The sequence below is a fragment of the Miniopterus natalensis genome, chromosome 19, assembly GCF_054644295.1.
Source record: "Miniopterus natalensis isolate mMinNat1 chromosome 19, mMinNat1.hap1, whole genome shotgun sequence".
In the NCBI taxonomy this organism is placed as follows: Eukaryota; Metazoa; Chordata; class Mammalia; order Chiroptera; family Miniopteridae; genus Miniopterus; species Miniopterus natalensis.
This window is the reverse complement of record NC_142099.1, coordinates 23,774,415-23,800,584: the sequence shown is the minus strand read 5'-3', so window position 1 is coordinate 23,800,584 and position 26,170 is coordinate 23,774,415. Positions and strand designations below refer to the sequence as shown.

Below are 26,170 nucleotides of genomic sequence, written 5' to 3'. Positions count from 1 at the left end.
GGACAGACTGGGCTTCCTGAATTTATGAATTCATGTTTTCCAACAAATGTGGAAAGTTATTTCTTCAAATATTGCCACTGCTCCATTCTCTCCCCCTGGTACTTCAGTCTCCATAATTCTTCCCTCGATACCTTAGTATTTAGATCTTCCAGCAACTCATTTCTCCTTGCTGTGCACGGGGTCATTTCTTTAGCTTTAGCTTTCAGTTTATCCACTGTCTTTTCAGCTTAGTCTAATATGATATTCAAAGTCTTAGGGTTTTTTTAATTTCAAGTAACATTTCTCATTTCTAGCAGTTCCATTTCTTTATTTTGCATATCTGCCTGTGGTTCCATCCTTCATGTATGTTGGTGATGAGACCTTGGAGAATTTAATTCAAAGCTGGTTATTTCTATAGGTTCTTTCTCATGCTAGCTAGTTTCAGCTTGTGCCTGGTGATCTCTAGTCATGAAATGACATTGCTTTATCTTAATCTATGAGAATCTCTGGCCTATTTCTTGCTTCTGTCAGGAGTTGTAGGGAACTTCAAGACGAGGGCAGCTTCAACTGTGCTGGCTAGGGTAGAGTCTCAGATTCCGCTTAATCCCCTTGTTTGTGGTCTGAGGCAAACGGCATAAGGCAGTGCTAAAATTGGTATCTGCCATCTGAGCAACCATAGTCCACCTGTATGCTTAACACAATATCCACGATTTCCAATTCAAAATGTGTTCATTTTTGTGGGGAAAGAAAAATAAAGGTATGGTCCTTGGAGATCTCCCCTACTTTCCTTGAGCCTATTAATGCATTCAAAGGTATATTTTTATTCAGGATCTAGCTGTTTTGCAGTACCTAGTCTAATGTGCTGCTGGAAGAAAAGTTTTATTTAATAGAGTAAAATAATTATGATATGCAAACATGAGAAAGCACATGATTTCTGGCAACCCTTACTGATTCAAATCTGGAAAGGTTTCCTATACCTTGATCAGAACTTGATCAATATTTTGGAACTAGGTATACATTAGAAAGGTCCTACAGTATGAACTTACCCAATAGGTTGTTGCCCCACTTTGTAGAACTTTCTCCTGTTGTTCTATCACTAAGATATTCAGCCAACCCTGACTATTCAAATTTTCAATGTCCTGATGAATATGTGATCCAGATCAAGAGGACTAAAATCTGTGAAAATAAACCATCATTTTGAACATTTAAAAAAATAAATAATAATGATTTGTTACACAAAGCTTCCATCTAGATAAATAACTTTATTTTTGGAAGCCTGAGCCAATAGAAGCAGGGCTAATAAACAAGGCAGCTGGTGATTTCATTTTACAGAAACACACCTAATAGGAGTTTGGCAGCAGGTCTGGCTGCTGTTGTCTTAAATGCAGATGTCTTGCTTGCATCTTTATTATTCATAATTGTTGGTCAGTATTTTCTGGATGATCAGCAAGCTCTTTGTGCCTCACCCTAATCACTGAAGTAGTGAAAGGAGATACCCGCAGCAAGGACTGCAACTGCAAATGCTGCAATCATACCTACAAGGAAACAAACACAAAACAAATGGAAATGGGATGAGCAAAAGAAGGGCTTAGCTGATTCTAGCCTCTGAAATGTAGGTAACTGATGGGCCTAAACAATAGCACACATACAAACACATATTCTTACATGCATATAGACATGTCCTAAAAGTCGACAAAGTCTTAGAGGAAAATACAGCAATAAGTTGAAAAAAAAGTAGATTGCAAAGGTTAGCCTGATAATCACGTATTTCACCACCTTAATGAAACTTAAACAACAAAAGATACACATGTATGCACTCACACACGTGTAAGAGAAACTAACACATACTTTTAAAGGGTTCTATCAATTTACATTGACATTCTAGCGGTCTCATGCTTCTTGGCTTAAACCAAAAAGACAGCTCCAGTGTGCAGTGGTTCTCAATCATTAAAATGCAGTCATTTGCAGAGCTATTGAAAACTACAGAAACTCAGATTCCACCATTCTAAACTCTAAGAATTAGTAACTCTATGTTGGTAACTCATACCTCCCACCCCCCACAGTAATTAGTAAGTTCAAACAAAACAAAACGGACCAGAGAATCCCAGACATACACACACACACACAAAGAATTTACGTAATTAGCTTAAGTTTATCGAATAAGTGACAAGAAGAACAACTAAAACTTCTGGCTCTCAGTCAAAAATCTTAATACTTTCCACAAAACAAGACTGTACATGTTCTTTGATCAATAAGTCTGAAAAGCATGACAGTGACTGCCACACTATCGTGGAACCTTTAAAATACTGAAGTGCATTATAAATTTTCAGACTCAAATTTGACTTTTTTTCACAGAACAGATATCAAAAACTGCAATGGCACTCCTGGGAACACCAGTTTGGAAAACACTGGCCCTACTATACTAGTCGATTCCCTAAACTCAACATGCTGCTTTTCTTCTAAAAACAAGAAAAAAATTAGTAGGAAGTGTCATCTTTGAGGGCACTTGGGATAATGCATCATTTGTAAATCTTTCCATCTCCAGGGCCCAGCACTTTCTACAATTCTCAATAAATACTGGCTTAATCTAGCACTTTTAAGTAAAATAAAACACAATAACTTTAAAGTAACAAAACTGAAACCCAAAATACCATCTTTTTCAATGTTATAAAAGAAATAAAATACCCATGTTTTGTTGAATTTTCACTACTACTGTAGTTTTGATTGGCTCTTTTGGTTGATCATCATGTGTGTTGTCCAATGAAGCTTCAGTATTCATAGAGGAGCTCAGAAAAGCTGCAAAAGGATAAGAATCATGAATCCTACGTGGTTTTGGCATTTAATAATTTCAAATAATTAAGTATTAATAATAGAGACAGGACCAGCAAACTGCAGCCCATGGGCCAAACTTGCAGCACATGGGCTAGACTTCACGTGTCCACAAAGCCTAAAATAGTAATTTGGACCCATACAGAAAAGTTTTCTGATTCTTGATCTAACCTGAAATTTGAAATATGCAAGCAAAATATGGTAATATATTTGACCTTTAAAAAACTGTTAAGCGAGGCAAGCACATTATCTTGTTTTACAGATGGAATATAAAACCTGGGAAGTTTCATCAGATTTTAAAGGTGTGTCTCCAAATTTTAGCTGATACTGTGGATAAAGTACGTCTGAATTATTAAGTTAATATCTACTAGGAGATGACTAATGCATCTAAGTAATTTTAAAGCCATAGTTATCCCTCACCTTAAGTGAGTCATTTTGACAAACAAATTGTTCTTCATCCCTTAAGTCATTTAAAACTATGTTATTTTAAGATATTTACTTGGCAAACATGTATTTTAAACATAGCAACTACTTGGCAATATATTACAGAACAGAAATAATTAAATAATAACCAAACAAATAACACTGAGTACTTAGAAAAGAAAGCTAGATACTTATAACAAGTTTAACTATACAGCAATCAACTTCAACTTTTAAACTTAAATATTTGAACTCTACTTTTTATGGCTTTTTTTTCTTCTAATTTATCTTTATTGTTGAAAGTATTACAGGAAATCTTAGCAGTAGTCTAATCAGGTTCTTAAATAACATCATAGAATTACCTGTGTTTATTTCCTCTGCAATTTCCAAATCTTCTATTTGAATCCTCTGATCTAACATCTCTATAAAATGGTCTCTGATTTCTTCAGCTGACTCATCGCCAAATTTATAATCACATAACATTACTGTGGATCCCGGAATGGGGACAAAAACTCGGTGAGGAAGGATGTGAAACTCTTTTTCAGAATCTAAAAGGAGAAGAAACATTACCAATATTTAGATAGGTCTGTCACTGGTATCACATACCAACAGAAATAAAACCTAAAATAAGGTGAAAGCATCATGTACTAGAAATAAAACCTAAAAGTTACTTTCATTTTCTGACTGACCTGGCACAAAATTGCTCTTACTGACTCCTGCTTTACCTCAATACCCCTGGCCCCTGCAAGGGACCTAAATGAGACATCTATGAAATAAGCTGATCACTGCCCTCAATATGAGGATGCTGTTGATTATATATTCTTGTATTAGCCACTCTCCTATAAAATACCCACAAGAGAATTTCGTCCCTGGTCTCCGGAGCTGTTGTTTTTCTTGTTTAACTTTACAAGTACTAAATTTTATAAGCAATTTTCCCCTCTTCATGCCAGTCTGGAGCCAAATTAGTGGCCCATCTATATCGAGTGTATAGAATATGACAGCATGCATTTGTGTACATGTATGTACAAAGCAATGTCACCACTCACGTCCTCTATGGGATGCTAGTAGCCCCCACATCAAACATGTGTAGGACATCCAGTCATGTTTTACATACTAACTTCACTACCAACTCCATCTTGTTTTCGTTTCATTTTCCCTTTGCCTCATTCATATTGCTGATATTTATGACTCTGACCATTAACCCTAAGTTCTTAGTTACTCTTAGGATTTTATTACATGCCTTGGGTAATTAATAATGCATCCACATTCTATCTTTCAAATCAGATTATATGCTTCTTGAGGAAAGGAGACTGGTCACTGATTTGTATCTATCACATTGCTTTGAACAGAGCAAATGTTTAATGAATATCTAATAAGTAGACATACTACATGCACTAAATTAGAATTAGTATTTCTGGGGCAACAATTAGTGCTACATATTGTCATAAATAGAGTTAAGTAATTTTTTTGAAAAAGCAACCTGGATCTAAACAAACAGTGAAGAATTAACTATGCTTCTGCTCTTCCTTGACGACTCACAAAGTAAAATAGATTTCCCCCAATTTCTAGCATCATCACTGGTCTACATACACACAATTATTGTTTGGTTCTACACAATGATTCTAATGAACTACCAACAAAGATGAAGGTTTTGTGTAAAGAATGGCCTCTTTCAGTAATGGGTAAGGTTTTTAAATCTACCAATGTACAGACCAAGTAGAAAAGTAGGGCTCACTCTAATAGTAACCTATTTCTTTGCCAAGAAACAAGTGGTAGTTTTACACAACTCCAAACAGAAGGCGAAGGGTGTCTGTCTGGGGAAGTGCCCTGACTTAAATTACGTGTTCCTGCCATCTTCTGCTTATTATCTTGTTTTCATACGAGAACTGGAAGAGCAGTTTTACTCTTTGACCAGATTGCCCTCTATCTGTAAAGTTATGTTCCTGCAATTTGTACTGTAGCACGCGCGTTGTCCACACACTGATATTAGGAATATATTATTTTATTTGCGGCCACAGTTTCTTGAAACAGGTTAAGCTCAAAGTTTTCAATGATGGCTATAATGTGTTTATGTAATTGGCATGCAAAACTTAAAAACTATTTCAAACTGCATTCATTCTTGCTTTGCCTAAAAAAAGAGGTAAGTATGCTTACTATAAATCAAATGTTAAAGAACTGGTTGCAATGAGTTTTAATTACTCGTTATAAAATGAAAAGCTCTTATAATTTTCAAATTAAAATGTTAAGTTAGCCATTTAGCATTTAAATAAGACCAAGTTTTCCAGTTGGTCTGAGGTTAAAAATGGAGGGGAGACCTTTTTAAAAAGATACTTCTTAAAAAAAGTATTCTAAAGAGGAGTCCTTTAGGAATATTCCCACAGCAGAGCATCTGCTGGTCATTCAATAAGAAAAGTAAAAGATGACATATTGTTATTAAAGATAGATATAGGTAGTTATGAAAGATGACATATCTATTATATCCTGACGTCCTATCAATTGAACACATGCCAAAAAAAGTACTTAATTTTATACTCATAACTTTTTTTTCTGGAATTTCATTCAAAATCAGATCCTCAAAGAGTATTTCACAACGATCAGCAACTGTATTCAATATATCTCTCTTCACTGCCTATGGAAAAATACGACAAATTACAATAAGAAATAAAATCTGTTACTTTATATTAGCATTATTTTATTACCAAAAAACCTTCACATAACTGGATTCCCTGTATAGTCATGTTCACTAAAATAAATGATACATCATTCCTTTTAAAATGTCCACTTCATATGCTTATTAACAACATTAATAGTTTAAAAGCAAATTTGCCTACCTCATCTAAACAATAAATTAAAACCAAATAAATAAATAAAATTTTGTATCTAAACAGATGCTCCTAGTGTTCTGAAGTAGGAAATATATAACTATGACAAAAGTGTTAATCATCCTTTTTAAATTTGTGAATTATACAGATTGTAGAATACTACACCTAATAATTCTTCCAATGAATACTTTTCCCATTATTTAAAAAGCTCAATTTCCCTTAGAAGAAATATTTCCAATGTACTAATAAGTTACAACTATGAAGTACTTAATGTACTTGTATAATCATTTTAAAAAAGGCTTAAAATGAGTCCTGGCCGGGTAGCTCAGTTGGTTAGAGCATCAAACCAAAATGCCAAGGTTATGGATTCAATCCCAGGTCAGGGCACATACAAGAATCAACCAATGAATGTATAACAACAAATCAATGTTTCTCTTTCTCTCTTTCTCTCTCTCTCTGCCTCTAAAATCAATTTTTTGAAAAGGCATAAAATGGATGTTCTACATACGAAAATCTTGTGACTACTGCCCAACCGATTGGGCACTAATTTTATTAGTTAAAATTAAATTAATAATTATGATATCGGAGACTGAAAGAAATAAAATTTTAGGATTTGTGAATAGTTATGTTAACATGTATCTGTTTTTCATGTACCGGTTATTCCTTTTACCTGCACAGCATCTTTAACTTTGGGTTTATTGCTGTGAATATACGCTCTGCATTTCACAGCACCCTTAAGGTTTATAGAGCCGCTGCAAATCTGGACGGTGGCTGTGGATCTGTGATCTGAATTCAGAAGCTCAAAGACAAAAATCACTTTAAGTTCTCATAGCCAACATTCTATTAACTATATAAACTACATTAATAACTATATGAAATATTTAAACATTATGGAAGCCACTTCATAAAGCGAGAAGAAATTTTTGACTGAACTAAGTGAAATACTCTCCATAAATTATTAAAAGGCTTTCATATTTCTCATAAGTTATATGTTATTTGCTGAGTATACTGAATATATTCTGAAATTAAACACAACTATAAATTTTTTCTTACTGACATAACCATCCAAAGTACCAATATTCAATCATTACATTCCCTAAATTATATAGGGTGTCCCAAAAAAATGTACACAACTTTAATAGCTGATAACTTACTTAATTTTGAAAATGAACTGTATGAACTGTGTGTTAATAAACACTGACTTTATAATCATTCAAAGTGTGTACACATTTTTGCAGGACATCCTGTATGTTATCTGCAGGTTACTCAGGTAAGTATTATGATGAAAAGATGTATAAAGAAGACCTGATCTAATAGGAGCCATACAGCATGCAATATAAGATTTGCACAAAAATAACTGGACTACACAGCAGGATGTGATAAATATGGTAAAATTACAAGCAATGTATAGACATTTATTTATATGCTTTCAACTCATAATTTTCGTAGACTGAAGTTAATGCTATATGCTCCACCAAAAAAATAAAATAAAATAAAAAAGCAAGTCAGCTATGCCTGCCACCAGAAATGGTATCAGTGGTTATAAGCAGTTATGTTCATCTTATAGTCCCATTCTTCTCTAATCTAAAAAGTGTTAGTTCATGCTTGGTTCTGACGTATTTTACAGACATTTTTAACCTTATCATTTTAGTAAGTGCCAAAACAAGGAAAGCATCGAAACATTATTCTTAGAAATAACATATTTTAGATAAGTAGGATTTTTAAATATTTACCAACTGCGTTAACACTCTGACATCAAAAGAATGGCTACTTGCTTGAGCATTTCCTCTAGATTTTTTCTGGAAAAAAAAAGTTAAAAAACTAAATTCTTGAGATTAGAGTGGATGATTAAAAGATGATTTAGAAACTCTCCTACACTTACGAAGTAACTTAAAGGAAAAAAGTCTTATTATTTGTTTTATTTTAGTTTTTTCTATAAACGTGTTACTTTGTGTATTCTATAGCAATCAATGTATATTGATAAAAACCATTAGTTTCCTACTTTTATTCCTCTAAAGCAAGGATTGGCAAATTATGGTCTGTGGGTCAAATCCAGACTACCACCAGTCTTTATAAATAAATTTTTACTGGCATACCCCAACATCATTCATTTACATATTATCTGTGGCTGCTTTCATGCTACAACATCAGAGTTGAACAGCTGCAGCAGAGGCCTAATGGCCCCTCAAAGTTCAAAATATTTACCATTGGTTTTTTTACATAAAGTTCACTGATCCTTGCTCTGAAAGGAGAGATCACTAAAGTTTCTCTTCAGATCACAGCTACTTTAGGAGCCCATATAGATCCCACTTTAAAATGGTGAAACTTAGTCTTCAAACTGCTATCAGAGCAGGATTCTGATTATTTCAGAAATAATCTCCCATCATTTTCTGAGAAAAACATCTGCCCTTTACTTTAAAAGACCTTAGAAAAAAGAAGTAGATGAAAACTGTTTTCATGAAGGAAAGGACTTAAGAACTACAGATAAGTCATCTTTTATTTTCCCTTAACAAAATTTCATAAGATGATTTTCTCTTAACTCACCTGTCCTTCTAGTAGGTCACAATCTTCAGCTTTAACTTGTCCATTTATCAAATAAACACCATTTTCTATTTGCTTGGCCCAGCGTGCAAGTCCATTCTTATGAGAAACACAACATGGGTATCTTTCAGAAATGATGCCATCTCAAATAAACTCCCTAGACTCAACTTTTTCCACTTAATACACTGAAGTAGTAAAAATCTCTAAGTATCAGTAATTTGGTATTTAAACTCAGTCTCATAAACAACAACAAAAAGTATATCCCCAATTTTTGGCACCTTACTCATATTTAATAACAGTTTTTCTAATCTTTATCCCAAACTACCATTCATATCACAGACTTAGGAGGCTTAATAACTACACAACCACAGTCAAATAAATTCAGTAATTTCCATTATCTTTTAAACATGTGAGAAAAGAGAAAGAGCCTCAAATATATAAAGCAGTATTAAACAGGAAAAAATAAGCCACCTCCAACTGCTTCCTTCAACAGGAGAAATGAGATATAAACAAAAGAATGATACAGAAAATTTTTAAAAGAACTGAAAAGAGAACAAAACAAGACCAAAGAGAAAGCAAAAAGACCAAACAGTATATCTTCTTACATAACTATATTTTATAATGTACATAATTATGTTAATTAACAAATATTTAATTAGTATTATGACATTGTCCCACCTCTAAACTTGTAATCTGGGGTAATACATTAGCTACCCCTAGTAATATCATTATAATTAGATGCAATTTTGAGGATTATAAAATGAATGGCATACAACCAAAATAAAAGCAGATTATCTATTCAGCAATAACTGCAGAAAGTTCGTTTTACCCTGATACCTTTGTATTTTTCTCCAGAGTATAGCTGACAGAAGTAGTAGACAATGGGATGTGAATATTAATATGAACTGTACACTCCAAAGAAAGCCATGAAGTTGACAGTCCATTTTGATACTTCCAGTCTGCTGGTTTTGCTGAAGTCTTTAGCAGGGAGGGAGGGGAAAAAACATAAAACATGAGATGTAGGTCATAATATGTAAAACCTAACCCGTACAACCTGATAACTAACACATTTGGCGGAATTCTTTCATCAAAGGGCAATTAGATTAGAACTATATAAAAATAAAGCATGCATTTAAGTTTAGCAATCTTCAGAATACTGAACTTAGCAACTTCCTCCCCCAGCAGTTGGCTGAAAAGGATCAGATGGTCCCTGTTTAGAATTCAGACAAGTCCTCTTGTTCTCAACTGTAGTTTCAACAATGTCAATTCTGAAGCTCCTGATGTGAAGCAAGTAACCACTGAGTGACTACTAGGTGCCACATGTTCTCCTTGCTGTCCCATCCGTGCTAACAGAATTCTACAAGTTACCTTTTTACATTGCTTTTAAACACTTTAGTAAAATGTTAGTTTGGATTCTGCTAAGTACAAGTAGCTTGCTTACTAGGCACTATAGCTACCAAAAGCCCACATACTTTTACCAACAGCCTCTCAAGTATGATACTAACACATAAACAAAGAATGGGGAGTTTAATAAAAATATGTTAACAATTAAGAAAGAAACAGATTTTCCTTGTCAGTAATGAAATTGACATTTCAAAATCAAGAACTATAGGTAGTTGTGGACATCAATAGGAGGGTCAGCGCTGAAAAATTTTAAAACTAAATAAAGAATTGAATTTTATTTTTAAAATAGTTTGCAACACAGAAAAATCTTTAAAGAGCAATTTTTCTTACCTTTGGATCATGGATATCATAAGTTCGACAAAATATTCTTTACTAATTAAGGATAAAAATGACCCAAAATGAAGTAATTCTTGATAATCAAAGAAAACATCGAAAAATAAAAACAAAATAAAGTATAAGCATCCAAGAGTTTTTATAAAATCATACCACTTTACACATTTAAAGATATATATGCATATGAGTGTATATGTTTGTACAAATATATATATATATATATATACACACATGTATAAATTGCTCTGATTATAGTTGTGGTGCTTTAAACTATGTCCTACAGCTTCTAAATCCTGCTAATCACAATGATTAGAATAAAAGCACTTGAGAAAATTTCCTCAAATACACACTCTGTATGAGAAAAAGGTGTGGTGTTTTGGATGGAGTCAAGCCTGAGAATCTTTATTGGGTCAAGGCGCCTGTACATGAGACTTTCTCATTCAGTATCCAAAGAAGTTAAAAGTCCAGCTTCTGCAGGAATGATCACTTTTTTAATTCTGTCTTTTTCAAATCCCGACTCATTGGGCCCTTGCATTGCTTCACTCCCTTCGTGAGGCTGTCTCTCGCTTGGGAAGCACTCTTGCCCTGGCAAGATGTAGAGGACAGAAGCTAAGGAGGCCCTTTAACTGGATGTTAGTGTCATTTGATCTTGGCTAAAGACATAACAATTTCTTGGATGTCCTAACTGCCCAGCTCAGTGCACCTGTGCTTTGAATTGAACATTTTATCAATAGCAATTGGAGGTGAAAATTTAATATAATAAAAGCACTACTTTGCCTAAGTTGTCAGTTGGGGGTCTATTGTGCTTCAGCATACAGGGGTAGACAGCTGGTAAACAGTTCCCAATCCCCAGTACTAGCTGCCTCTGTCAAACTCTTTGCAAACCAGAGACATGATGAACAACCACTATTACTATTATTATTATTAGCGGTCCTAATTGTGTGTTACTTACAGAAAAAAATTACAAACTATGTCTATTTTTTTAAATAATGATTTAAATAAATGTTTGGGGGAAAACATTTGCAGGAACATTATTTTGGTATCATACTTTTAAAACATAAACACCTAAATAAAAGATACTTTTTTGTAGAAGAGCAAATGTGAAGTGTCACTCGCTCTGAGACTTCCTCCTCTGTGAAATTCCACAGTCTCTTTTTATTCATAGATTTTTCCACAGCAAATACTAGCTGAAATAGAGGAAAACACACACTCCAATTGAATGCAAAATGAAAGAAAAGTGAGTACAGAAAAAACACACAATTATAATGTCCCTAAGTCCCCATCTAGCTTTAAAATTCCACAATTCTATCATTAAATTGTCTTCAAAAGAAAGAGTGAAACTGATTATTAACTATTTGGGTTCATTCATGCAACAATTGATTTTTAAATAGAAAAATAAAATCCACCGTCATTAAGAATCAACTGGACATGAAAAATTATTTTGGAGCAACTAACATTTAAGTGAAATATAGAATAAAGACTTTATTTTAATTAGAGTGAGAAATGACAAATTATTTTTAAACTATATAAAAATGAGCATGTCACCCATTTGGTGTTTATTTAAATGTCACAAAAGATTTTAAAGCAATATATAAGGACACATAAAATATAGTAGTAACATAAGTTTAAAATGAAAAAAAATTAAAAATAGTGACATGCATTTATGTCAGAAATAAGAATTATAAAAGTGCATACTTGACATAGGGAGAGGAGTCATAAATTTGGCTTTCTAACAAGAGTGTGCTTTCTAACAATAATGTGAACAGAGAAACCTAATGTTGCCTAAAGATTCACATGGTCCATAAAGCTGATAACAATTGATTAGAAAAGGCACAACTTTCTTCATAATGACATCAAAAGAAATTTCTTCAAAGACAGTATTATGTGATATAACAAACAAAGTTCTCAACAATGAATGACCTTATGGGAGACACTGGCAATGGCAAGTTTTATGAAATTCTTTCTTATAGTGTCCCTCAATGCTCGCTAATGGAAACAAAATCAGATAATTCAAACTCCATAATTTCTGAAATACAGCATTTCTAAAGTCTCTTATGCTTCTTAGGAAGAGAGATACAAAAGCAAAAGGAAAGAGAACCTGACTGATTCTCTCTAGCACTGAGCCCACATTCACCCCATTCAATCCAGTGCCAACCACAAAAGGATGCACAACCAATGTTATTAATACATAAAGGTTTAGATTATATTCCAAAATGCTAATGAGATTGAGTAACTGTGTGATACACATTTATTCAAAATGGAAAAGATGGCAGAAGGTTGAGTAACTTGCCAAGGGAGGGATATATCTCCATTTGCTTCCTTTACTCCCTTAGATACAAATATCAAAGGTTTGAGGGTGGGACATCTGATAGGTAAGGTTATAAAACTGGAAGAATCTATAGCATCTGAAATTCTTAGCTGCATATTTTTTTACTAGAAAAAGTTTTGGGGGAATTCTGCACTTTGCAGATTATAGGGTCTCAATAACTTTTTAAAGGCTCATTTGGCTCTTGAGTACAAAGAGAGATGAAAGCTGCTGCAGAGTTTGCTTTAGCCTTTAAGGGGAAATAGCTTGCAAACCTTAGTATTTACATCTAGACTATATTACCCAATTCACTGATGTAGGAATAAAACAAAAGATGGGATTCATGATACTCTGTCCAGCAATAAAGAAAACGTATCTGATTATTGTTACTTTATGATTTACTCTTAAGATACTGAGAGAACTGAACAGGTGAAGCATCGCAAAACCTATTTCACATAATAGCAATCACTCGGAACTAAATGAATACTGCTATTGCATGACAAAAACAGTTAAATAACTTGTTTTATCACACACAAGATACCATGCAAATGGGTGGAAAAGGTGTTTCAACATAATCTCAGCATAAAGAATTATGGAACAATAATCTAAATATGCCTAGGATGACTGTATATATGTATAACCAATTAAAATAAGATATAACTTTGATCATATTAAGACTTTTTCTATTTCAGACTTACTCTGCGCAGGGTGTTTTGAAAATCATTTCCCATTTCTAATGTTGTAATAATAAATACTCCAAGAACTAAGAGTCCACCAGGTAGCATTCTGGATACCTAAAAATAGAAATACAGTATTAGCTAGTATAAACATTTGGGATTATATGCAATCCTTTGTGTTTGAGAAGCTAAATATTAGATCAGCAAATACCTACTGAATACCAACTATATGCATAGCATGGAGGTAGGAGCTATAAAAAACTGGTTAAAATAGTGAGAAATGGATGATAATAAAGATGAATGGGGTGTCATTATGTATACAATCTTCTTAGAGTATCCTGAACTTTTACTCTAAAATTGCCTTATAAATAAAACCATTTAAAACATTTTTTTCTAAAATATATCTTTATTGATTTCAGAGAAAGGGAAGGAGGGAGAGAGAGAGAGAGAGAAACAACAATGATGAGAGAGTCATTGATCGAGCCTGTAACCCGGGCAAGTGCCCTGACCAGGAATCGAACCCTGATCACCTGGATCCCAGTTCGACGCTCAACCGCTGAGCCACACCCGGCAGGGCTAAATAAAACCATTTAATAATGAAACCCATCAGCTACATAAATAAGCCCGTTTCTCATGAAATCCAAGACTGAAATATCTCCTAAGATTTTTTTAATGGCTTCTGTTATCTGCTAAGTAAAGTATCAATTTTGCTTTAGATTGCTATTTCAGACTCTAAAATCTGGCTAATCTGATATTCAGAGCCTCCCTCATTTGACATTACTTTCTCTGAAATAGTAAAATACTGGTCAAAAACTTCTTGCTGTTCTCCATACATATGACTAGGCTTTCTAACTCTATACTTTACTCGGGCTGCTCCCTCAGCCTGGGTGGACTTTTTCTTATGCTTTGGGTGCCTTACTAGTTGATCTGGGAGGTTCTTAAGGGAAGAAATAATGCTTTACTATGTTTGTATCCCTATAGTATTTAGCAGAATACGAGAGCCTGGAATTTGAACAGAGAGAGTCTGACTTGAAAATCCATTGTTTCCTATTGTTTAGGTTTACCTCAGTTTTTAAAATCTATTTATTAATATAATTTAGCTTTATGTCATTTGTAATTTTTCTTTACTCTAAAATAATACTGGTTAAAAATCCTAGCAAGTCTTTCTGTGTTCAATGGATTGTTTGTTTAGGATAAGTCTCTTGAGGCGGATTCCTAATTTAAGAAGTTATGCATATTTTTAAGTGATGCATACTACCAGTTTTGTCTTCCGTAATATCTATGATTTCTCTTCACAAGATTGTGGCTACTTCTTAATGCCACATGGATTTCTTTCTACCATCTATACTCAGAGATAGGAGTGCTTTGGTTACCTTTTGTGTAGTTAATACATGAACAAACTGATGACAAAATTAAGTCTTCAGAAATTCAGATACCATAATATAATCCCTAATATAATGGTGTAGTATCTGCCGGTGGCTCCCTCTGATTCCATAAATTCTACTTATTATAATAACACAAGCTTGACATATAAAGAATACAATTTTCATATTTAGCATGGGGCATCTGCATATCTTCAAATCACCAACATAAAATTAACCATTTCTTCCTAAACGCAAAAAGTGTGAATCTATTTTGCTATTTAAGTTTTATGTTTCTACATCTATATATACATACATATTTGTATACTGTATATAAAATACATCTCTCTATATACATACATAAGCTACATAAATAAACATACATACATATATACATACACTAAGCCCTTTGGAAATATAAGTTTAAAATATTTTTTTATTTTTGTTAGAAGATGGTATTCAATATTTCTTGGACTTTTTTTTATAACTACATACCTACCCTCCCCCCCTTCACAAACATATACACACAGACACCAATAAACATGTATGTGTTTAAAAGATTTAAAGTTCATTGGGGAAGGAAATAATTTTACTTTTATCTTACTCTAACATTCTCTATTAGATGATATAATCCATTCAACATCTAGTTTTAATTGATTTAAACATCATTTCCTTGCCCATCCTCAAATCTGTTTCCTGCCCATGTAATAGCAGCACCATCTTCCTAGAAACCCAGGCTAAAAATCTTAGTTATCTTTAGCTACTCTTTCACAATATCTCTCCACTCCCAATCTACTTGGTCACTAAACATCTTGATATCAGCTCTTTCTCTTAAATGTTTTCACAATAAAGATTTAGCTCACTGCTTTAGTTTATTCATGCATTCATTTATTCAATATTTTGGAGTTTTCTTTATACGCCATGAAAATACTGTGATTGCCACTGAGGATATAGCCATAAACAACAGACATAAACTCTGTTCCTTATGAAGCTGAGCCTTGCTTAGACTCACATCATCCTTTTTTGGACTACTGCTATAACTATACGTTTTCTCTTCTGTTTCCAGTCTCTCTACTCTCCATTTACACTGTACCAAGGCATTAAAATTATTTTCTAAATTACTGACAGATCAATATTAACTCCTCAAAATAGGGAGCTCTGGAAGTCTACCATACAAACTCCTCATTTCTTAGGATGGGACTCCAAAGCCGTCCCTAACTGGCCCCTTATAGTCTTATGTCTAACTATATTCTTTTATATACCCTGTGTTTCAATTACACCCAGTTGCTTGCTACTCTCCTAACACATCTTTAACTTCCATGCCTTCAGGTCATTTACCCACACCTTCCTTTAGGCATTCAATTTGTTCCCTGACTTCTACTGGCAAAGTCCTATTCATCTTCAAGTTCCCAGCCTTCGATGAAGCTGTCTGAATCCAGCCACCGGCAGGTGTTTAGTCATTACCCTCTCTATATTCCTGCAACACTTTTCCATTTACATCTCATTTCTCTTATAACTGGTTTGGGTAACGTCTTTTGCTTTGGTTAAAACATAAATTCTGAGGGTATATATTTTTTAAATTTAACCATTGTTTTATTGCCTCAGTGCCTAGACTAAGTCTTTAAAACAATCTGACCAGAAACTATATTATCAAAAACTAGTATTATTTTAAAGTAAAAAAATAAATAAAAATATGCTAAATGACCACAGTAGGAGATAGGTTAAAAAATACAACAGATAAAAATTAACAATGGAAAAGCATAGCATATAAGATCAAAAAGTCAGACTGCCTGGGTTCGAATCCCAGTTCCACTACTTATTCTATAATTTTGGGTAGGTTACTTAACTTCAAGTAAGAAAATGCAAGTTGTGAAAACTTAAGAATGAGTACTCCACCCTGGCCGGTGTGGCTCAGCTGGCTGAGCATCATCCCATGCACCAAGAGGTCTCCTGTTCGATTTCCGGTCAGGGCACATGCCAGGGTTGTGGGCTCGATCCCCAGTGGGGGGCATGCAGGAGGCAGCCAGGAGATGTTTCTCTATGTCTCCCTCTCCCTTACTCTCTCTAAAATCACTAAAAACATATTTAAATAAAAAAGAATGAGCACTCTGAAATCCTAGTCTGGTAATCTGAGGATGAAGTGCTTTTATTTTGTCAGTCAATAAACACAAACTCAACTATACAAGGAGAAAACTATGATGACCTGGTTAGCATGCTCTGTGGCCCATTCTTCATCCAAGTTATCCAACTTATCTTCGGGATGTTTGAGGTTCTCATTTTTTTCCTCTTTGGGTGGTGTTCTAGTGGCAAGAAGCACATAATCCTTTTGTGGAGAACACTTAAAAACAAATTAGAAAAACTTATTAGAATGATATCTGACAGAGGAATGTAAAGCTCTTATGATATGCAAAAACTGAGTAAAATTTATAACAGCTTAAAACAATATAATTGTTATACCTATATTATAATGGAATCTATAGAGAAATTGATTTTCATAAATATCCTTCTAATACTTCCCTCACATGTCATCTTTTAGTATATTTAACATCAGCCTCTTATTTATTTGGACATCCAAATGTGAATCACATAGTAGTCACTAAAAATAGCTTACTGGACGGGTGAATGAAATACATTTAAACCAAAAAATAATAAATGAGCTTGGTCAATTTTTCTAGTTATTATATTTATTTTCTATATAACTTGAGATTGGGTGATTCAGTAAAATAAAGCAACAAATGACCTTATGCATCTTACTTTCAGCAAAATGAAAAATACTGTATGTCAACAGAAACTTAAAAAGAAGAAAAAAGAACAAACAACAACAAAAAGAAATGACAAAAATGGGGAACTTGCACGTGTGTCCACAGAAAAACAATGGGACGCATAACTGAAGTGATATCAGATTTATGTTACTCAGTTTTAGTAGCAGTTAAATGGTAATCCAAGGTGGGAAGTCCAAAGATAAACTCAGGGAACATTTAATAGCTCAGTGTTACCGCAGTGGAAGTTTCCCATAAAGAAAGTAAAAATAAGGCTGGTAATACAAGTTAGGATGTTGTCATCCTCGGGCACGACCTGCAATTCCCATCATTAGTGTCATCTTGGACTAGAAAATAAAGAAAGAGAAATTATTTCTACAGAAGTGATTTGCAGGAATAAAAAGTTATGTACACAGGAAAAGGTAGGTGCTGATTAAGAAAGCTCTTCCTTCTCGTAAAATCTATGACTTTGAAAAGAAAATGACCCTAGAAGGAGGAAACAGACAAGCCTGAGGGGAAGGAGAGAGTGATGAACCCTGGAATAAAGAGGAAGCAGAAACATGTAGAATAGTGGATGGAATGAAAAGGCAGCATGAAGCAAGACCACAAGGAACGTCCTAATTGGGAGACTTATTTGTGAGAAACAGTCTAGGTGCAGTAAGGCAAGTTTGGAAGAGGGTATTTCTCACTGACCTTTTATTTTACTGATCCCATCTTTCTCTAAAACAATTCTTCCCTTAAATTTTTTAAAAAAATAATGGGAAGTAAAAACCTTAAATAAAAAGTTCCTAGCAAAAAAAGCCCTGTATTAGATATTAAGTATCCTGAATAAAAAAGTAGTCCAGATTGTTGCCAAGAGAGGTAGACTGGCTATCTAATGAGGGGCCTCATAGGATGATACTACCTGGGTGAACAGTGCAGGGTCTGCCCTCTGTCTTACAAGTTAAGAATCAGATGTTACCATGAAGGTATGACTAGAGGACTCATGGGAATGTGAATAGAATCAGAACAAGCAAAGTTAATTAAGCAATTTGAATATTCTAAGACATCATGATAAAATATCCAGAAAGAAAACTGTCACAATAGAGCTTTATTGCTAATAGGCCTCAAACTCAGGTCCTTTGGCCACAGTGCACTTTCCCCTAAATAGCGTTTAGGTGGAAAGAGGCAGTTTGTCTATGTAACTCTCTTTTTGTTGTTGTTATTGTTGCTTTGTATTGCTGACCAGTCCTCCTTGCTTATTAACACAGTCTTCCTTCAATTATAATAAATCAGTTGGTGCTTATGCTTTCTAAAGTAACTGTCCAAATTGCTATTCCATTTTGTGTTGATTTTTTAAGGTTTAACTCTATGAGGCAAATAGAATGTATCTAATTTTCAGATTTCTCTCCACTGAATCAACATTTAAAAATATCAGTAAGACAGGTACTACACTATGTGACAAAATATAGGACCACTGTTGTTACAAGTCTGAGATAAGACTACCTAGAATGGGAATAAAACTGTCAAAAGCTACTTCTATAAAGAACTGAACAACCAGGAATGAATAAAGATTAGAAGGGAGTATAAAACAAAGTAAACGATACATACCTGTCCTATTAAAAGACCGGAGACCAAAGACTTTCCTTGGAGATTGAGGTTTGAAAGATACTGGCCAACAGTCTCTTCTACAATGTAGGTTCTCCCCATTACTGAGAACTAATTCAATCTCCTAAATTACAAGAAAAAAACATAGTATTTTTAGGGAAAAAATATAACTTGCAATGTTTTCCTCATGGGGGAAGTATATAGAGAGAAGTAGTACTACCTCAATATTACCTCATGCCTTGCAGTGATTGCTTATTAAACAGGGTGTTCTTATTTGCAAAGTTCAAATGTAGCTTCTGAATTCTCAGTGCAGTGCTACGGTAACTGACTACTAATCAACCAGAGTTGATATGAGGGATGAAACTTAATTCCTTACCTGGGATATGGGAGAGGACACTAAATTAGTAGTTGACACACCTGATTCCTTATTTCAGATTTACTATTCCTTAGTTGTGTTATCTTTGATAATCTATTGCTGAGCCCCAGTGTGCTCATTTCTCAAACAGGAAAGATGATAATTTTTTTTAATCCTCACCTGAGGATATATTTTGATTGTTAGAGAGAGAGGAAAGGGGGGGAGACAGAAACATCGATGTGGGAGAGAAACACTGATTGGTTGTCTCCTATGAGTGTCACAACTGGGGACAGAACCTGCAACCTAGGTATGTGCCCTGACTGGGAATCAAACGAGCAAACTTTTTGTGCATGAGATGACGTTCCAACTGAGCCACCTGGCCAGGGCAAAGATGGTAATATTTGATTTGCTCACTGAGAGGTAGAAAGAATCTAAGCACACTATGAAGGACTACTACGTGCTAGAAACTGTGCCAGGTGGGATGTTACGAAGGTAATACTTGATCTCTGCTCTTGAGTAACTCATAGCCCAATAAGAGTTATTGAAGCAGATAAATGGCAATGCAATAGTAACAAACATTTGTATAGCTTCTACTGAAACAAAGAAAGGTAATTTAACTTGCCCAAATGACAGAGCTGGTAAGTGGCAAAGGCGGGATTTAAACTCAGTCTGGTTCTAGAGTTCATGCCCTTAAATACTATGCTCATACTGAGGAATCATACCCAGTCTCTCTACTAAACCATCATTAAGGTAGCCCTGGGCTGTGGATGAGAACCAGTGTATTCCTCTTACTGGATTATTTGATTTGATTTTCTGTAGCTAAAAACCAAAAATGCTGACTAAAAGAGCTAGGCAGTAATGAATGATGATCTCAAAGAGTTTGCATTCAGTGTGGGAAATAAAAATGTGAAGAGATGATATTCAAAAATGTTATAAAATAGATATAAAAGACTGCAGGAACACAGTTGCAGCATTTTGAATAGAGATAATAGTCATTTGAGTTCTTTGTATAAAAAATTTTAATCTGAGTCAGTACAACAAAGTGAAGGCAACTAGAGATGTGCTGGGGTGGCGTATCTGACACCAGTAAACTGCCAGTCACAATGATTTTGCATTCTCTAAAACCAAAGCCCTGAGAATTGGTTCCATTTTGTAATGTCCTACTGGATGCTGGGTTTTATTGTTGTTGTTATTGTTATTTTTAAAGAGCCTGTTCAGTTTTGTCTCAAAATGCATTAAATTTCTTCCTACTTCTTTTCTGACAACCGTACAAATAAGCTGAGTTTGCACACCATTTCTGTTTAGATTAAGTCTAGAATTGTCTAAATCATTAATGCCTCAATAAAGTTAAGGCCTTTTGACTTTTTATAGTGCCTTAAGGTATGCATTTCTGTGCATTAAACATTCCTCTACTTCATCTTGCTATTCTACTCCTTCCCTTCTGAACTAACAATTCCTCATTCTTGCAAGAAAGAGCAGTGACAGTGACTCCAAAATTATGGTATGTAACTTTCTAATCTTATTTCTGCCAAAGTGCCACCTACTAGCCATGTTAATGAGTAAGAAATAATGTAAGAGGAATATGAAAATGTATTGGGTCATAAAATCTGGTTGAATGTTAGATATTTTTGTTCAGTGCTCCTTTAAAACTTTTACATGTAGCCAACGATACTTTACAAAGGACTCTACTAAAATGGTAGGCCTTGCCTTACACAGTTCAATTACTTCTGAAATGTTGTGTCAGCAGAAGCGTTACAAGCTGTCCAAACACTGGGCCAGAAGGAAAGCAGGTTGACTTGAGACAACTCAACCTCCCTGCACTATGACGATCTAGTCTACAAAATAAAAAATTTGGATCCTAGCAGGTCCGAAAACCTATCTAACTTCAGGATCCTGTGAGTTCATGTACAAAATATCTGCATTTTCCAAATGGCAGATGATATGATAACATTGTGGACCTAGGGCATAGTACAGTACTGCACATATCCGCACCTTAATTCAAAGTGCTTACATAAAATATTTCAAGGGTGTTAAAAAAAAAAAAAATCAACCTCAAGTTCCTTACTGATATTTGCAAAACGCCTGCTACTGCGGGGAATCGCAGGGTGAGCAAAATTAGCAACGCTTTATTTTCAATAGAGAACTTAATAGATTATTTTAGGAGAGCAATCACACATGAAATAATTTTCAGATTCAGCTCCGAACTGGAAACAAGCAGTTCTCTTATGGTGGCGGAGTGAGAAGCGGTTTTTAAGAATGTTTACAAACTTCTGTTACAACAGAAGTCCTTCCATTTAAAAAAATATATAAACGTCAGGTCACATTTTCTGCAACGTTTACCTGAAAACATAAAACAAAGGTTACACTCAAACTCCTCCTCGCTTCTTTTTTAAAAATCTTCTTCCTTCAATTCCTGTTGGATCCCTGCTCTCCACCTCGACACACACACACACACCCGGCAGCTACACAGCCGCTCCCAACACGGTCTGTCGTGCTCGGCTCTGAGTGTGCCGCGCCGCAGTGTCTGCCCATATGTTTCCTACAGTCTGTTCCTTTTTTCCCTAAAAGAAAGCTCTCTGAGCCCAGGCGCACACGCACCACCTCCACGCACACGAGTTCCAGCCCGAGGCTGACTCACCTGTCCGCGTGGCCGACAAACCTGTCAGTCCGCAGGAGACGAGAGTTCAGGGTTCGAGCACCAGCCTCCGGGGGTCAGATTCCCCTGCGGCGCCCGGGGCCGATGAATTCATCAGAAAGCGACGGACGCCGCCCCCCCCCCCCCCCCCCCCCCCGCTTCCCGCTCCAAACCCAGGGTCTCACGAGTCAGGCGGCGCAGACTGATGACGCGATCGCCCCCCTGCCTTTCCCGCTGCGCCTCAGCCAAAGCGCCTGCGGCCGCCACCCCGCCCCCTTCCGGGCACCCTTGAGAGCGAGGCGTTTCCCCGCTGCCTGCGGTCCGGCCCTGCCGGGGCCGATGCCCTCTAGCGGCTCAGTGCCTAGAAGCCGCCAAAGAGGACTGCCCATGGCGTCCAGAAGCTTTGACGGTAAGGCTGCCCTGCTTTCCAGGCGGGGCCGTGGGTTAACGAGCACCGTGTGGCGCCACCTCGCGGAGAGCGGTCGCGGGGCCGGGCTAGGAGAGCCGGGGGGCGGGGAGAAAGGAGGAAGCTGAACCGACCGCGAGGACTCGGGCTCGCTGGAGGCATTGAGAAAAAAATACATTTCCCAGAGTCCTACGGGGCTGGAAGCGGGCGGAAAAGGGAGCCGGAAGTCCGGTGCAGGTCCGGGTCAGAGGCCGCCTCTGAACTCGTCTTCCCAGGGTGCGCAGTTTCCAGCGGGTGCGCGCGCAGTCGGGCGCGGGCACAGTGGCGCCGCTGGTGCCGCGGCTAACGCAAGACTCGATTTCCCAGGGTCCCGCCGCGGGAGCCTCCGGCGGGCGGGCGCGCGGGAGCCACCGAGCGAGGTGACAGAGGTGGCCGCCCAGGCTTCGGGGTCCTCCTGGTCTCCGTCTTTCTTCTCCGTTTCTGCTCCGTCGGCCGCTGCCGCTGCGGCCCCCGGCTCGGCCGACATGGCGGCGGTGCTGCAGCAGGTCCTGGAGCGCACGGAACTGAACAAGCTGCCCAAGTCTGTGCAGAACAAACTTGAAAAGTTCCTGGCCGACCAGCAGTCCGAGATCGATGGCCTGAAGGGGCGGCACGAGAAATTTAAGGTGGAGAGCGGTAAGTAAGACGCTCTTCGCGCCCCGCGGTCTGGGCGGGACTCGGAGCCGAGGCTGGTCCTCTCTCCTGACCTGCCCGCTCTGGCTGCGACGTCCCTGGGAGCACCGAGTCCTCGCTCCGTGGGCACCGCGGGCCCGGTCTTCCCTGCTCCTCTCACGCGTTGAGACGAAAGGAGCCTTTTTGTTCGTTTGTTTTTGTGAATCTGAATCCACAGTCAGGTCTGTTGTCTTTGAAATCAGGGTAGTCTCCTTATAACAAGAAGTTGTGAAGATTTGGGGTCTGTTTATACCGGACTAAAGAGCCTGCATCCCCTGTCTAAGCCGGGAGTGCCCTGTCTGTACGTTTCACGGAAAACAGTGGTGATTTCCGCCTGTCTGTCGTCTGGGCCCCTGCCTTCAGAGGCCTTTGGCCAATTGACTGCTTCGTGCACTTATTTTGAGTGTGTGTTGCTCTGGTCCAGGAGGAACTAGATGTTCAGAAAAATGAGTAGGTGCATAGGACGGCGTTGCAATGAAGCGAACGTGCAGTAAATAAGTTTAATATATCGGACTTTATATCTAAAAGTGGGAGTTTAGCAGAGAACATGTTAAGACCTATTATTAATACCTGCAGTAGACCCTCAGATAAGGGCAGAGTTACCGACAATAGTGACTTGAGCATCCTTGATGAAAGGTTAAGAGCTAGTACCATTAGTAAAATCCAAACTTCCTGCTGTATGCCTTGGTTTATCAGTTGTTTGGAGTAATTGGTACTGGGTTTTAATAAGTTGATTGAAAATTCTGAATAAATTTTTACTTCAAAAACTAATTATCAAGTAGGGTTGATGTGTTAAAAATGAATTTTCTGGGTCCCAAAAGTGAATATGGTACACTGCACTCTATTCATTAATTGACAATAAATATTGAGTACCTTTGATGTGCCTGATACAGTGCTGAACAGCATACTCAAGTCCCTTCCTGTGGTAAGTTAACACATTTGTTTTTACATAAGTGTAATAATTTTATACTTTTGGTATTTTGGCTATTTTAACACAAGCCTTTTAAAACAAAGTATTTTTTAATCTAAAATTTTTCTCCACTTAATAAAGCTTACTTGGCTGCTTTATGCTAAACTGTCTACTGATGTGTGGGGAAAACACTGAGATAAGACATGCTACCTGCTTTGAAGAAGTTTGGAATCTTGTGGGGTAGACAGACAAGTAATTTGTAAAATCCCCCTCAGGCCTTATTTTCTTTTGTCATATGCTTATAAGTCAGTTGGAAATATTGAAGTCATTTTCAGTGCTAGATGTATTTACCTTTATCTAAATTCTCTTACTTGGAGTACAGTTCCAATCCTGTGCCTTAAATTTTTAAATGAAGCTTATTAAAAATAAGTAGCAGTATCGAAATTGTGAGTACATCTGTGTTTGATTTTCTTTTTTTCTCTGCTCTTCTGTAGAACAACAGTACTTTGAGGTAGAGAAGAGGCTGTCCCACAGTCAGGAGAGACTTGTGAATGAAACCCGAGAGTGCCAAAGCTTGCGGCTTGAGCTAGAGAAGCTCAGTAAGTATTTAATTGCATCTTTATAATATTCATGGCATATTGAGCTCTTCAGACACCTTCGTATGCTTTGGAAACATTTACTGTATATAAAAATATTCTCATTTATGGTAATATTTTGGTTTTTGATTCAGTGGTTAAGACCGTAAAAGAAAATAGGGTTTAGTGGTCAGGAGGCCCGGGCTCTAATTCTGAGTGCTATTTTAAAGCTCTTTTGCCATATGTAACTCATAAACGTGCCTGACTGTTTATAAAATGGCTAAAACCACATGCCCGCCTACTTACACAACTGTACAGATCAAATGTGATATGTTGGAAAGTATTTTGAAAAAAGCAATTATGCAACTGAAAAGGTAAAGATAGTGACTTAATTATTTTTATATTGTTGAAAAATTAAAACCTATTCCATTACGTTTGTTTTAACTCTTTTTGTTACAATTTTTGTAAATATTCTTTAATCTCGGGATATTTCCTACTTAATCCTAGTTCAGGTGAAAGATGAGTAGCTAATTTCTTAATTCATTTTCTAACATCAAGTCCTAGAAGGTACACAAGATCTTAGTTAAAGTTCTTTGACGTGTCTTGGGAAGATGATATGTATTTGCTTTGTCTACAGTAGAAGAAAGCAAATGTCAAAAAAGATCTGGGTAGAGTAGGGACATAATACTTGTTACTAGATATAGCTGGGTTTTAACTTGATTAGGAACTCAGGAAGCTAACAATAAGAATGATTAAAACTTCAACCTTCTTTCTTAACCAGGTTTGTGCCCATTGGCTATTTGTTTGGGTCATAATTTTTTTCCAGCTAATTTTGGCACAACTCATTTTTAAAACATGGCATACATAGGATGATATGGTATGGATACATGTGTAATGAGGGCATAAGTACTTATTGAGTAACTAGATCCAGTTATTATCTATAGGTCGATTTGCCTTGGCCTAATAAAAAGGTCTTTACAGTAGCAATGCTAAAGAATTTCAAGAAAATGACTGATTACATCTGCTTGTATGAGATCTGGGAGAGGGAGGGGAAGATGGAGATAAACCAACACAGACATGTTGGCTAGAATGATCACATGGAATTTTGGAGACGAGATAGAAATACAGTAAATTTGGGATATATTTATGAATTTGGAATACAGTGTATAATAGTCTTTCTGAGATTCAGTTTCTTAATTTTAAAGTATGTGTGGGTGGCAGTTGGATAAAACCTGTTCATTGCAAGTTTTAAGCCTATGTGTGTATGATCACAAAATTCCTTTTATCCAGACAGTCAAATGAAGGCACTATCTGAGAAAAACAAAGAACTTGAATTTGCTCAGGATCAGAATATTTCCATTCAGGTAAATGTTATTCCTATGAATAATTATAAGCATGATACTTCAGGAAGTTTTCTATTCTGATTTTATTAGTTATTTAGTCAATGAGAAGATGAAACATACTCTGTTAGGAGAAGCTACTAACAAAAACATGTATACATAAATTTCTTAGTTGGATCTTTATGTTTTATTGATAGATTGGACATTTCTTTTACTCCTTT

The 26,170-nt window shown here is 36.3% G+C and overlaps 2 protein-coding genes across 3 annotated transcripts in view; one reads left to right on the top strand and one right to left on the bottom strand.

Moving 5' to 3' along the window:
• Positions 1–22,132, bottom strand: ODR4 (odr-4 GPCR localization factor homolog). Of its 2 annotated transcripts, XR_015716124.1 has the most exons (15): positions 22,011–22,132; positions 19,021–19,141; positions 16,875–17,009; positions 13,332–13,427; positions 11,409–11,515; positions 10,326–10,362; positions 9,429–9,569; positions 8,595–8,690; positions 7,784–7,849; positions 6,721–6,849; positions 5,769–5,857; positions 3,591–3,778; positions 2,665–2,775; positions 1,320–1,514; positions 4–1,155 (listed from the first exon to the last, which is right to left on the bottom strand). XR_015716124.1 is itself a non-coding variant. In XM_087827977.1 (14 exons), exons 2-14 carry the CDS (start codon positions 19,117–19,119, stop codon positions 1,447–1,449), a joined length of 1,362 nt encoding a protein of 453 aa, XP_087684103.1. In that variant the 5' UTR covers positions 19,120–19,141; positions 22,011–22,132; the 3' UTR covers positions 1–1,446. The 2 variants fall into 2 exon arrangements, 1 of the variants encoding a protein (XP_087684103.1); XM_087827977.1 differs by having other exon boundaries at positions 1–1,514.
• Positions 22,133–22,331: 199 nt separating this feature from the next.
• Positions 22,332–26,170, top strand: part of TPR (translocated promoter region, nuclear basket protein) — a 57,531-nt gene continuing 53,692 nt past the window's right edge. The window contains exons 1-4 of the mRNA XM_016224619.2: positions 22,332–22,416; positions 22,780–23,088; positions 24,529–24,633; positions 25,900–25,973. Of these exons, the coding sequence (XP_016080105.2) occupies positions 22,347–22,416; positions 22,780–23,088; positions 24,529–24,633; positions 25,900–25,973 (558 nt within the window). The 5' untranslated portion in view covers positions 22,332–22,346. The remainder of the gene's footprint in view (positions 22,417–22,779; positions 23,089–24,528; positions 24,634–25,899; positions 25,974–26,170) is intronic.